We start from the raw sequence: 15112 nt of genomic DNA on the forward strand, positions 1-15112 counted from the left end.
GGATCTTGTACAGTCCACGCCCTGACTCTTTGACTTCCCTCCAGCTCCACCCCCACCATGATTTGCAGAGGTCCCTGATGCAAGCCTAAGTTTCCACCCACTCTTCCCCACATCACTTACCTCACTCTTGACTGGATACTCAATGCTGTTACCAACTTAAGGTATGGCCTCTGAACACAGCCACACAGCCCACGTACAGTAAATTCCCCATGCACACTCTCCAACCTTGACCTATAGCCATCAAAACCTGTCACTGCCTTCCCTACAAAACTCAACCACACAACTGCCTACTGTACAGCATCTTTTTAACTAAGAGATGCAAAACCTTGTTTGGTTAACTTGGGTGTAGCTATGATTCACTGTAATGTTTTCCAATGCCCTTTCTGACTTAAGACCTGACATTGCAACAGTAGTGGTTTCCAGCTGAAATATTACTGATGAATGTAATCTATGTTGGTGGCAACAACCAGAATCAGGTCCAATACCACTGGCATATGCCGTGAAATTTATTGTTTTGCAGCAGCAGTAAATTACAATACATAATAATAAAGAAACTAAATAAGTAATGCAAAAAGAGACCAAAAAAAAAGTGAGATGGGGTTCATAGGTTTATTGTCCATTCAGAAATCTGGTGGCAGAGGGGAAGAAGCTGTTCCAGAAACGTTGAGTGTGTGTCTTCAGGCTCCTATACCTTGTCCTTAATGGTAGCAACGAGAAGAGGGCATGTCCTGGGTGATGGCAGTCTTTCATGATAGTTGCCACCTTTCTGTGGCATCGCCTTTTGAAGGTGTCCTCGATGCTGGGGAAGCTAGTGCTCATGATGGAGATGGTTCAGTTCACAACTTTTTGCAGCTGTTTACAATCCTGTGCAGTCGCCCCTCTATACCAGACAGAGGTGCAACCAATTAGAAGGCTCTCCATAGTATTGCAAGTCTTTGGTGACATACCATGTCTTCACAAACTCCCAACTGCTGTGCCTTCTTTGTAATTGTATCAATATGTTGAGCTCAGGATAGATCTTCAAAGTGGTTGACACCTAGGAACTTAAAACTGCTCACCACTCGATGAGGACTGGTGTGTGTTCACTCAACTTAACCTTCCTGATGTCCACAATCAATTCCTTGGTCTTACTGACATTGAGTGCAAGGTTGTTGTTGCAACACCACTCAAATCAGCTGATTGATCTCAGCCTCCTCCTCATCAGCATTCTGCCAATAATAGTTGTGTCATTGGCAAATTTATAGATGTGGTTGTCAGTGGTTGTGTTTATGAACAACATGATTACAATTTTGCTGCCAGGGTGAAGTCATTTATGTCATTAACACTGATGAGAATGGATTACTGTACTACAGGATGGGATAGGAAGCTACTGAAACTTGCCAAATGAGGAGTTTTCAACTTTGAAGAATTTTCATCTCATCATCATGCCCAAAATACTTTAAAACCAATAAAATGTTCTTAAAGTGCAGTTAAATTTTTAATATAGAAATTAGGAAACCAATTAGTTCTTCATTGCTTGGCAATGGAATAAATAACAAATAATCTAAACTCAAGGTGTTTCTGCAGATGCTGGAAATTCACAGCAACACACACACATAATGCTGTAGGAACACAGGAGGTCAGGTAGCATCTGTGGAGGGGAATAAACAAAGTTTCAGGCAGAGACTCTTCATCTGGACTCTACCTGAAAGGTCGATGTTTACTGCTTTCCATAGATGCTGCCTAACCTGATGAGTTCCTCCAGCATTTTGTTTGTGTAACAGATAACATTTTGTTTTTGCCATGGGATAACAGATGCCAAGAGCACTAGCAATAACTTCACCTGGTCTACCTTGAATGATGCCACGAGGTCCTTTATTTCAACCTGAGACAGCAGATAGGATCCGGTCTAAAGTCTCATCTGCAGGATATCCTACAGTACTGCACTGAAATGCTGGCCTGGCTCTGATGCATAGAAGGTGTTAGGAACTCAACACACTTAAACTCTAGAGTACAAAATGATAATATGCATTTCAGGTAATTAGTCTGACCAATTAACATCAATTGAAATATCAGTGAAAACATTCCTTAAAAATTCTGCTTCCATGTAAATGTATTTCATGATAACAATTTTTTTATTAAAAAGTTGTTTTAAAATAAGTGTTTTACAGAACACTATTAGCTTATGACACTTAATAAAAAACTTCCATTAATCTGAATCTTACAAATGAATCTATAAAACTTTAAAGTGAGTTTTTCAAGTAGTTTTGTAGAAACGTGGAAAATTAATCACGTTCAGATGCACTTTCTTCTTGATTACATGCATCTGAATATATAGTCTTGTAAGTGCCATATCTTGCAATGTATAACGATGTATTCTCCATAATAAGGAGTTGACCTGCATTGGAAAGGAAATCCCATGATTGAGAAGCACTCAAGTGTTCCACTCACTCCATGCATACTGTGGAAATCAAATGTTTGGAAGCATTACGCAGGAGAGGATAATTCAAGAGCATAGAGATTTGGTAGAGGCTGTTTTAAGGTTTCAGTGCAAGGACTCAGTCATATCCAAGTGGAGCCCACACTCTGTAAGTAAAGAAAGGCTTGATGTTGAAGCATTGTTTTCAATAGAAAGCCATATTTAAATACAGGAGGCTCAAAGTCCAAATCTCTTGAGGTTTTTCACTTTACTAGGGTGGTCTTTCTTGCAGCATAGTGCTTTGGTTATCCAGGCACTCCTGTAGCTTATCTTCAGTTAATGTTAAACGCTGCTCTAAGATCGACACAGTCTGGAAACAAAGAGCAATAATTAATTATTTGTTCATTTCACAGCAGGACAGGTACAGATGAAAGGGTATTGTCTACTTGGGAGGGGCTTGGAAGTTCTATCATGTCATCTTAGAGAAAAATTATTCAGAGATCCTTAAGTGTTTGGATAAACAGAAACGCAAAATCATTAGATTAGATAAGCTTTATCAAGATAGACACTGAAATGCATTGTTTGCCTCAACTACCAACACAATCCAAAAATTGTGCTGGGGGCAGCCTGCAGGCATCACCATGCTTCTGGCGTCGATGTAGCATGGCCACAATTGACTAATCCTAACCCACATGCCTTTGGAATGTGGGAGGAAACCGGAGCACCTGCAGGAAACCCAGATGGCCATGGGGAGAGCAGACAAACTCCTTACAGACAGCGGCAGGAACTGAACTCTGATCGCAATTATTTATTTATTGAATCAGAATCAAGTTTATTATCACCGGCATATATTGTGAAATTTGTTAACTTAGCAGTTCAATGCAATACATAATCAAGCAGAGAGAAAAAAATAACTATAATAATAATAAGTAAATCAATTATGTATATTGAATAGATTTTTAAAAATGTGCAAAAACAGAAATACTGTAAATTTTTAAAAACTGAGCTAGTGCCCAAAGACTATTTAGGAATTGGATGGCAGAGGGGAAGAAGCTGTTCCTGAATTGTGGAGTGTGTGCCTTCAGGCTTCTGTACCTCCTACCTGATGGTAACAGTGAGAAAAGGGAATGCCCTGGGTGCTGAGGTCCTTAATAATGGACACTGCCTTTCTGAGACACCGCTCCCTAAAGATGTACTGAGCATTCTGTACGCTAGTACCTAAGATGGAGCTGACTAGATTTACAACCTTCTGTAGCTTCTTTCAGATCTGTGCAGTAGCCCCTCCATACCAGACAGTGATGCAGCCTGTCAGAATGCTCTCCATGATACAACTATAGAAGTTTTCGACTGTATTTATTGACATGCCAAATCCCTTCAAGCCCCTAATAAAGTATAGCTGCTGTCTTGCCTTCTTTATAACTACATCGATATGATGGGACCAGGTTAGATCCTCAGAGATCTTAACACCCAGGATATTGAAACTGCTCACTCTCTCCACTTCTGATCCCTCTATGAGGATTGGTATGTGTTCCCTTGTCTTACTCTTTCTGAAGTCCACAATCAGCTCTTTCGTCTTACTGAAGTTGAGTACCAGGTTGTTGCTGCGGCACCACTCCACTAGTTGGCATATCTCACTCCTGTACGCCCTCTCGTCACCACCTGAGATTCTACCAACAATGGTTGTATCATCAGCAAATTTACTGAAATACAGTGGTGAGCAGGTCCTTCCAGCCCTTCAAGCTGTGTCACCCAGCAATCCCCGATTTAACCCTAACTTAATCACAGGACAACTTACAATGACCAACTGGAACTTCATATTATTTTAGTCCAATTATTGAAATAATTTGTCTTCAGGGATCAGGAAATTTAAATTCAAACCAGATTTATCAAATGAAAGTTACTGCCTTTAAAATTTTACTAGATTATATAGACAAGTTTTGAGAGGGCAAGAATTATATAGTATAATGAGCACTTGAAAAGCTTGCATGCATTGTAACTTCACAGCAGCAGGGCACACCTAGATTTGATTTCACAATGATCTTTACCACCAATCTCCCAATTATCGGAGTTCACAGAAACTGCTGTTTCAAGCTCAACCAGCCAGATATTATTTATCTTTCCGATTTCTATTTATTGGATAGTAGATATCAGTGCAGACTTGGTGGGCACTAGGACCTGTTTCTATGCTGTATCTCTCTTTCTGATGCATTCATCACCCTACCCATACTTAGACAAGATGTGCCGAAAGGCCCGTTTCTGTGCTGTAGAGTTCTATGACTTCATCAAACTGTGCAATGTCCTCCAGTTTACAATAGTCGTCATCTTTTTCTGTGACCTCTGACCTCTAACTCTTCAACTGAGTACAAGTTGCTTTAACTCTCTGTTTCAGCTCATCACCTCACTTTGTTTCTGGTAAGCGTTCTAACCACAGCATCCAGCCCTCCAACCCAAAACTCAATACAAGTTTTAAAAAAAAACGACTTCTCCTGGTGAAAGTATCGTGAATACTTCCTCCATAAATGCTTGTTATAGTCACTGGAAATAGAGGTTTGTCACAAAGGTTTCCATTTTATCCAAGTGATTGAATCAGGCAGTTATTGAAAACCAGGAATCTTGAGGTTGGAAGGTAAAAATCTTAGAATTGCTCACAATTGGCAGCTTGATTGGAGCAATGCTTTAATTAGCAGTGCTATAAAGTACAGCAATCACTGGCCTGACACGTTGTTCATCTCAGTACTATTCCATTGGTTTGTTTGAACTGCATGATGTGGAAATCATAGTTTAGCTGCTTCTTAATGGCATGAACCAATAACTTTGAAGGGAAATTTGGCAAGCCACAGTATTGTGCTTTCAGCAGTAGTTGTGACTATCAGCAATGGAGAAATATACTCTGCCACATTATAGTCCTAGACAGATGTTGAAGTCAAGGCAGTCCAAGTACAATCACCTATTTTGTCTTCACAACAGATAAGTTTCAATCAGTAGCAAAGGATGTCATTGAACCTTAGACTACCACACCCATGTGTCTTGGCTCTTCAATGAAGCTAATTCTTCCCACTCTTCTCTTCTTCCTTATCAGCCCCATAAATAAATATTCGGAGGGAGAGAATGTAATTTATAACACAAAGTTCTGGGTGAATTCAGCGTCTATGAAGGGGAACAAACAGTCGATGTTTCAGGCCGAGACCCTTCATCAGGAGCGGAAAGGAAGGTGGAAGAAGCCAGAATAAGATAGGGGTGGTGGTGGGGAATGAGCACAAACTGCCAGGTGATGAAGATTTCCAGCATCTGCGGGATGCAGCTCTCTTATTTATGTAAATCACAAATACAAGTTATGATTGCTGTCACTGCCCTTTCAGTGTGTTTGTCTTGCTGTACAAAAGGGAATGTTTGCTTATGTTGGCTCTGGCTCGTTTATGAATAGTATTCATCCTAGCTGATGTCTAAACTTGCTGTCACTTGGAACAAGAAACAGCTTCTCTCCTCCTACTCATCAGAACCATTCTTGATGTTTAAACCCAAACCTGGTCTTAACTTGTTCTGGTTCAAGAATGACTCAAGTTTCTCATTCAATCTTGGTCTGCCTCAGATTAATCTCTTTAACATCCTTTCCAAACTGAATTAGTCATTCATATTTCATCCGAATGAAAAATCCACTGTATTCTATGGCCTCCATCTACACTTCTTATTGCCTTTGTAAATCAACGTAATCCAAGACTCCACACATCTTGGACGTTCACTCCTCTCCCCCCATCCCATTGGACAGAAGTTACAGAAGTCTGAATGTACCCGTATGACCAGGACAAGGGATAACTTCTATCCTTCTGTTATACAACTACTGACTGGTCCCCTAGTATGATAAGGTAGACTCTTAGCCTCACAATCTACCTCAGTATGGTCTTGCACTTTACCTGCACTGCACTTTCTTTGTAAAAATTATTCTGCATTCTGTATTGTTTTCCCCTGCCATCCCTGATACATGTGACAATAATAAACAAACTTAAAATTTAATTTGCCTATTTCCCTTGAATTATAATGCTGACATTCTACTTTGTCTTAGTAGCATCCTGTATGCCTGCTGTTGTTTCTCCTATCTATTTTGATCTTTTAGATCTCCAAGTTATACTTTTAAGGAACAAAAAATAGAATTCTGGAAAAACTCAGTGGCCCAGTGAACATTTGTGTAGGGAAAAGGTGCAAGTTGACATTTTAGATTGAGATTCTGCATCAGGACTTATGGAAAGTTGTGAGTTTGTAGCAGTAGGGGAGTGGGATAGAGGCTGGTAGGTGGGACCAGATGGGGAGAGAACAATGGGAAGATGCAACATGATGGGGCAAATGGGAAGACTGAACCAAGGGAGGAAAAACTAGGTAGATAATTGAGTGCATATGGGAGGAGAGCATAAGGATGTGGTTACCTCAAATTAGAAAATTCAGAGCTCATACTGTTCGATTGTGAGCTCCCAAAGTGGACATGAAATACTGGTTTTCCAACTTGTTTTGGTCACTCTGAAGCAACGGAGAAGGCTGCGGACAGACAAGTCAACGTGGGAGTGGAGAGGAAAGTTAAAATGACATTGTAGTTCAGTGGTTAGCATATCCCTATTACATAGTTAGAGACCAGGGTTCAATTCCTGCTGCTGTCTATAAGGAGTTTGTACATTCTCCTCATGATCACGTGGGTTTCCTCTGGGTGTTCTGATTTCCTCCCACATCCCAAAGTAATACAAGTTAGAGTTAGTAAGTTGTGGGTATGCCATGTTGGCGCCAAAAAAAACATGGTAACACTTACGTGCTGGCCCCAGCACATCCTCGGACTGTGTTGGCCGCTGATGCAACAGACACATTCCCTGCATGTTTTGATGTACATGTGACAAATAATGGTAATCTTTAAAATCTTTAATATTTGACATATAACCAGAAGGATGAGATGGCAGTCACTGACAGAGTGCAGGTGAAATGAAATGTAAACCAGGAGACAGGTTTTCTAGAGCTTAGGTAAGTAAGAATGATTTCTCCTCATACCTGCCTTGTATCCTTTGTCCATCATTTATAATACGCTCTGGAATCACTTGCTAATGAGAACATTTATACTCTATTTATCATATCGGCACCAATCACGATCTTGTACACTTCTATCATAATGGACACAATACTCTAGTTGTGGCTGAACAGATTCAGCTTAATTTCTCTGGATTTGTACTGTGTCCCTGATTACAACCTGCGCCTCAGGATTTTGTATGCTTTACTAAACACATCTTTGATGGGACTGTGAAAATACATCAATAATGTAATATAAACAAAATGCTGGAGGAACGCAGCAGGTCAGGCAGCATTTGTAGAGGGGAATAAACAGTCAATGTTTTACATCAAGACTTCATCAGGACTTGGCCTGAAACACTGACTACAGTGTTTCTTTCCATAGATGCTGCCTGACCAGCTGAGTTCCTCCAGTATTTTGTATGTGTAATTCTAGATTTTCAGCATCTGCAGAATCTCTCATGTTTACGTCAATAATGTGCAATGGTACAACAGAAGCAGGAAACCAGACACTGGAAATTTCACAATGACATTTTCAAACATGTGCAAAATTAGAATGTGGTTATTTGTGCTCATTCTCAACCCTGAGGGTCTGCCCAAGAGGTTTGCAGATACAAAATAGAATCTCCCTTTCCTGTTGCATTTCTTGGTGAGCAGTTGATCTGCTGCCAATTTTCCGCTGATCTAGAAACCAACTAGCAAACCATCCAGATTATCATTCAGAATTTGTAATACATATTGAAAAAGTTACATGAAAACTTACTGGTGGGTCAAATCGTCTTTTGATCTTGGCCTATTTTGTTAGAACTGTAACATTTTCAATTAAAATCACACCATAGTAACTAATGCTGGGAGAATAATTGTATTGCATGAAGTTAACAATCTATTTTAGCCCTGGAATTACTCCTTTCAGTAACTGACTGTAAGTGCTGTTAGAGAGACAGAAACTGCTGAAACAGCTCACCCATTTTTACACTAATGCTACCCTATCTCACTTTAATACTGTCACATCCCCATAATTGTATAGAAAGATACAAGACCATTCAGTCCATTGAGTCTGCTTTGCTATTCGCCTGCCTTCTCTTCAATAACCTTTGATGCCTTTACTAATCGAGAACCGATCAACCTCTTCTTGAGTCCACAGCCATCTGTGACAATGAATTCCACAGATTCATCATCATCTGGCTAAAGAAGTTTCTCTTTTGTTCTATAGGGATGTCCTTCTATTCTGAGGCTGTGCCTTTTAGTCCTAGAATCCCCCACAATTGAAAACATCCTCTGCACAACCACTCTATCTAAGGCCTTTCAATATCGATGAGTTTTCACTGAGAGCCCACCCACTCCAGAGTTTATTAGTCCCAAAGTCCATTGGTCCAATCTGAAAGAGCCAATTCTCTTTCCTTGCCTTCAACTTCAGCTTTTAAAATTAAAATATTTTGAAATCCACTTTCTTTACGATTCTTGGGATGGAATTTCTTCTCCTAAGCTTCTTTTGGAAAAGTACTAGAGAAATTGGAGACTATACCAGGTTTGCTTCTCACATGCGGAGTATTTCCAGCACAAACACAAGAAAATCTACAGATGCTGGAAATCCAAAGCAACACACACACAAAATGCTGGAGGAACTCAGCAGGCCATACAGCATCTATGGAAAAAAGTTAACAGTTTACATTTCAGGCCGAGACGTTGACTGCTACTCTTTCTCTTAGATGCTGGCTGGCCTACTGAGATCATCCAGTTTTTTTGTGTGTGTTGGTTTAGTATGTCCAGTACCTTCTGTTTCAGTTCTCCGTACCTTTCCCATTTCTTTGGATGATACAGTCCACTTGTACAGATTAACAATGCAATGTACACAGACTCATTAAAACAATTTATGATTTATAAAACATTAAATTTCTGTTAAATAAATATAGACTGGAAGATTGGGACAATTCCTAGACTTTACTTCATATAGCAATACTTCAAGGACTAAATAAGCAAGTAAATCTCCTTTTATTGTCTTTTTTTTAAATCAATAAAACCCTGGCAGTTGATAATTATACTGTATTGTTACACATTCTTTCTATTTATCTTAACATCTTGAAGTAAATTTAATTAGCAATGGTAATGTGCTAGATATCATTTAGCCTTACAGATCTGTAGCTACCACTGAAGTAACAGACTTGCTAATTATCAGCTTTTTAGATGCAATAAGAAATTCCTAAAGGAAACTTCCTCACCAATTATCAAGTCTTTAAGCATGAAAAAAATCACCCACTTTATTCCCTGGTCAGACTCTGGGAACCTCTTCCACATAGTCTGATTTATCAGTGCTAGATTAATCAATAGACCCCCACCTCCCAGATTTGCAAATTTCTTAGGACATAAGACATAGGAGCATAACCAGGCTATTCGGCCCATTGTTTCTGCTCTGCCACTCCATCATGGCCGATTTATTTTCCCTTTCAACCCATGCTCTTACCTTCACCTTTCCCCCCGTAACCTTTCACACCCTTACCAATCAAAATGGGTGTCAGGGTGGAGATACGTCTCTACCAAAGGAGGTGTATGATGCTTCCTCCCTCCACTAGCCTGCAGGTCACCCTGATTAGCCCCCCCCCCCCCCAAATCAGGGTCATGTGAAGCCATGGGAGCAGGTGGCGAATGGTCGTCTGAGCAGCTGGTATCTCATATCTCATGTCCTGGTTCTGTGACCTAACGTCAGGCACACAGTCTCTGATAATGGCCGGAGTCACCAGTCTTGTAAAGGCACTGCCCAGAAGGAGGAAATGACAAACCACTTTTGCAGAAAAGAATGCCAGGAACAATCATGATCATAGATAGAGAAAATAATAAAACAATAGTGCGAAGGGGGTGTTCCCCAATGCAAAGACAGATGGAAGACCATGAATGACCATGTCATATGGCATGGCACATAATGATGACTAATTAAGAACCTAACAAACTATCTTGATCAACATTTAGAGCAAAAAAATTCTGTTGCTGGAAATCTGAAATGAAAACAAGCGAGAAAGCATCCATGGGGAGAAAAACAGAATCAATGTCAAGGACCCACAGCCAGAGCTGGAAAATGTGAGAAGACACTTGTGTCAGAGAGGGATGGGTTGGGGTGAAGAGAACAGAGGATATGCCTTGAGCCAAAGAGCCAAGATCTCAATTATTTTTAAAAATGGCACTTAGAAGAAGAAAGAACTAAAATGAAATCAAAAAGCATGTCATCCTTTGAGATGGATTTAAAAAATGGGTGGTTACTTGAAATTATTAAATTCAGTATCAAGAGTGCAGGACTGCAATGCGCCCAGAATGAAAATAAGCTGCTCCTGGAGACCAAAGACAGAGAGATCAGAATGGGAAGGGTAGAGACTGGAAGCTTTGATCACCATTTCAGAATGCATGGAGATCAACTACAGTGTGATTGATTTATTTAATGTATAGGAGACCATATTGTGAGCAATGGATGCAGTACAATAAATTGGAAGAAACGCAATTGGACTGCTGCTTCACCTGGCACAGTTATTTGCCTCTCGATGGCATGGAGGTGGTAAAAGGTCAGATGCTGTATCAGTCAAGAAGCAGTGGGAGAGTGCTATGAGAAAAGGTGCACAACATGGTCAGTGGCTGTCAGTGCAGGATTCACAAGTACTCCTGCTCTTTGGCGAAGTTGAAGACAAATCAAAGTTAAAGACAAAACAGATAATGGCTGTTGGTTAGATGTGGTCCACCAACTTCCTCATTCAATGAGCCATCCTCCACAATGTCAAATCTATCCCCAGCTCTTCTCCTTCAGAATGTCAAGGGGACTGTTGCCTCAGACTCCCAGCTTTGATCCACTGCTTTTACCAACCATGCCCCTTCTCATACCACTGCAGTTGATGCAACACCTACCCTTTTTCCTCTTCCTTCCTCACCATCCAGAGATCCAATTCCTGCAGGTGAAGCAGTAATTTGCCTGCACTTCTTCCAATCTAGTGAACTACATTTAGAGTTATTGGCCTCTACAGTGGGAGAGTGCTTTGAATAGCACCTCTATTCAGTCTGCAAGGATGACTCTGAACTTCTGTCTGCAGCATACTGTTAAATTCAATAAATAATTAACTTTAACAATGGCAATGTAAAGCATTGCACTAACTGCAATGCTACTCTACCGTTTGTACAGTTCCATACTGTTAAATTCAATAAATACATTTAACTATCTCAATTAACCACCTATTCATTGATGTACTTGTCTTGTTGTGTCAATGATTTTTTTTCTTTCTTCTGTCCTCAAGTACTTTTTAAAAAAAGTAATAGTGACATTACTTAGGCCTGTACTGCCATTCTGAAACAACACACAAAACATTGGAGGAACTCTGCTGGTCAAGCAAAATCAATGGAGAGAAATGGATATCGGGGATGTTTCGGGTCAAGACCCTTCATGTGGATTGAAAGACAGAGGGGAAATATCTTGTACAGAGGTAATGGAAAGGGGTGGACCAAAGCTGCACATTGATTGGCAGATGGAGAAGCAAGAGTGGGAGGAGTGTCAGATGCAGGGATGTGATAGATGGAAGTGTCAAAGGAATGAGGATAATGGAATATGATAGGAGCAGAGGGTGTAGAATAGGATAATGGGAAGGTAATAGAGAGGGGAGGGTGATGGGCAGATTAGGTGAAGGAAGGATAAGAGTCATGGCGATGGGGGCCAGGTGGATCTATTTACTGATATTCTCCTTGTTTACTCGAGCTTCCTTACTTCTCCAACTTAAACACATTTTATTTTCTCACTTTTCCAGTTCAGACAAAGGATCCTGGACCTGAACGGCCCCCCCCCCCCCCCATGGAAATGGCTTGACTGAGTGTTTGTAATTTTTGTTTTTTTGTGTTTCTTGTGCCTCCATGCACCCTCCATTTGTTGCTGAATCTATCCCGAGGTATAAAGCTGCTTTCATCTGGTGCTGGATGGACCTCTATCCCACCTTTCCACAAGTCCACGCAACCAGGGAGAAATTAAGTCTGAAATTATTGAATTCCTACTTCCTTCTCTCAAAGTCCCCTTCTGAGTTCCTCAACAACTTCATCGAGTTTACTCCTGAATTATACCCATGGATCAGGGATCAACTTTATTTGCCATATATATGTATTCAAAATTTGTTGTGGTGTGTTGGTCAGGGTGAAATATGCAACAAAAGACAAAAGCATTCAAATATTAAAAAGAATAAAGAATTATATGAAATGGAGGTTAAAAGGATTTAAGTGGTTAAACTATCTGTCAGATCTTTTACAATTCCATTGTGTGCAATAGAACAATCTGCTAAAATGGGTTACATTTAATGTTAAGGGAATTTTCATTCATTTGTTGGTACAAAAGGGAAACAGTTGTCCTTTGTAGCAGTAGGTTTAATCAAGCAGACCCAAATTGACAACGTTTTTCATTCAAAAATGTTCCTTGCTGACAGCCTAATTGCAAACATCCTGGAAATCAGACTTCCCACATAATAGCAAATCAGGAGGGTAACCTGGAGGTCATGGTACTGGAACAGGAAGGCAGAGTTCAAATTCCACCACAGTAATTTGCAAAATTACTGAATTGTGGACTGGTACCAGAGAACTGTGATAAACTTTACCAATTCTGGTTTATCATTTATGCCTTTTGGGAGAACTCTAAAGCCATATCCTCAAAGAACCACCATCATCATCCCTATCCCTGTTTTTAGAACACAAAAGGGAGTTACACCACAGAGTGGTGAGGTGGTCGGCACACTGTTAGTTCCCATTCCCCCTTGTCCATTATTGCTTCAGCTGTTTGTCTACATTCTTTGAATTCCCTTCCTTCGTCCTTCCTTCCAGATTAGCATCACAATCCCGATTAAGGTCCCACTGTTCAACTGTAAGTTTGCCTTCAGTTTCTTCTTTCTCCTCCTATGACATTATGTTCTTTCTAAAATCCTTTAAGGAGTTTCATTTTATTGAGCAACCACAACAGACATTCTTTGTTGTTATGACATATGAGAGAGATGTAAAAGCCACAGGACCCTACAGCACAGTACAGGCCCTTCGGTGTGTCAATCTTTTAACCTATTCTAAAATCAATCTTCCCTCCTACATAAAACTCCAGTTTTCTATCATCTATATGCCTAACTAAGAGCTTTTTAAATATCCCTAATGCATCTGTCTCTGCCACCACTCTGTGTAAAAAAAAACACCTGTGACGTCCCTCCTGTACTTTCCTCCAAATACCTTAATATTATTAGTTATAAAGTTTAATATCATGTTGGTCACTTTATATTGCACTGGATGCTTATGAGAGTACAATGGACTGAACATGATCTCAGATGATCGGTCTGTGTTGCAAAATGGTCTCAGGTGACAAGGCTTGAACATTTCCAACGTTTATGGTTATGTTGCGAGCCAGATTCCAGAGCCATTTAGAATACCATTTTGCATTGCTGAGCCTTTCTCCATATCTAATGAGTAGAACATGGGGGGTGACCACAGGAAACCACTCAGTTGGATTCCGGAGCAACTGAGGTTCCGAAGGATTGAGTACAGAAAAAAAGCAGCTGACATATAGACCATCCACAATCTAACTGAATGACAGGATTGGCATGATGGCCCAATAACTTATTTGCAATCCTGCAGGTTGTGAAGATTGTGAGATAGCAAGCTATTCTCTTTGAAGCAAAGGAGGTTGAGAAGTGATCTGATAGGGGTATACAAGACGATAAGAGGCATACATAAAGTGGACAGCCAGAAAGTTTTCTTCTCCAGGGCAGAAATAGTCAGACATGAGGAAATCTGCAGATGCTGGAAATTCAAGCAACACACAAAATGCTGGAACAGTCCATGTTCCAAGTCTATACAGGTATCTTTTCCTTCGCTACATCGACGACTGCATTGGCGCTACCTCCTGCACGCATGCTGAGCTCGTTGACTTCATTAACTTTGCCTCCAACTTTGCCCTCAAATTTACCTGGTCCATTTCCGACACCTCCCTCCCCTTTCTTGATCTTTCTGTCTCCATCTCTGGAGATGGCCTATCCACTGATATCTACTATAAGCCTACAGCCTCTCACAGCTACCTGGACTATTCCTCCCCACCCTGTCTCTTGCAAAAATGCCATCCCCTTCTCGCAATTCCTCCATCTCCGCCGCATCTACTCCCAGGATGAGGCTTTTCATTCCAGGATGAAGGAGATGTCTTCCTTTTTTTAAACAAAGGGGCTTCCCTTCCTCCACCATTAACTTTGCTCTCAAATGCACCTCTCTCATTTCACGCACATCTGTTGTCACCCCATCTGCCCGCCACCCCACTCAGGATAGGGTTCCCCTTGTCCTCGCCACCACTCCACCAGCCTCCGGGTCCAACGTAGAATTCTCCGTATCTTCCGCCACCTCCAATGGGATCCCACTACCAAGCACATCTTTCCCTCCCCCCCTTTCTGCTTTCCACAGGGATTGCTCCCCTTGCAACTCCCTTGTCCATTCGTCCCCCATCCCTTCCCACCAATCTCCCTCCTAGCACTTATCCTTGTAAGTGGAACAAGTGCTACACCTGCCCTCACCACCATTCAGGGCCCCAGACAGTCCTTCCAGGTGAGGCGACACTTCACCTGTGAGTCGGCTGGTGTGGTATACTGCATCTGGTGGTCCCGGTGTGGCCTTTTATGTATTGGTGAGACCCGACGCAGACTGGGA

At 41.0% G+C, this 15112-nt stretch overlaps 1 protein-coding gene across 1 annotated transcript in view; it reads right to left on the minus strand.

Annotated features, from left to right (window-relative positions):
* Positions 1-468: 468 nt before the first annotated feature.
* Positions 469-15112, minus strand: part of poc1b (POC1 centriolar protein B) — a 104142-nt gene continuing 89498 nt past the window's right edge. Inside the window, exon 12 of the mRNA XM_059977633.1 lies at positions 469-2768. Within this exon, the coding sequence (XP_059833616.1) occupies positions 2670-2768 (99 nt within the window). The 3' untranslated portion in view covers positions 469-2669. The remainder of the gene's footprint in view (positions 2769-15112) is intronic.

Source organism: Hypanus sabinus, chromosome 8, assembly GCF_030144855.1.
Source record: "Hypanus sabinus isolate sHypSab1 chromosome 8, sHypSab1.hap1, whole genome shotgun sequence".
In the NCBI taxonomy this organism is placed as follows: Eukaryota; Metazoa; Chordata; class Chondrichthyes; order Myliobatiformes; family Dasyatidae; genus Hypanus; species Hypanus sabinus.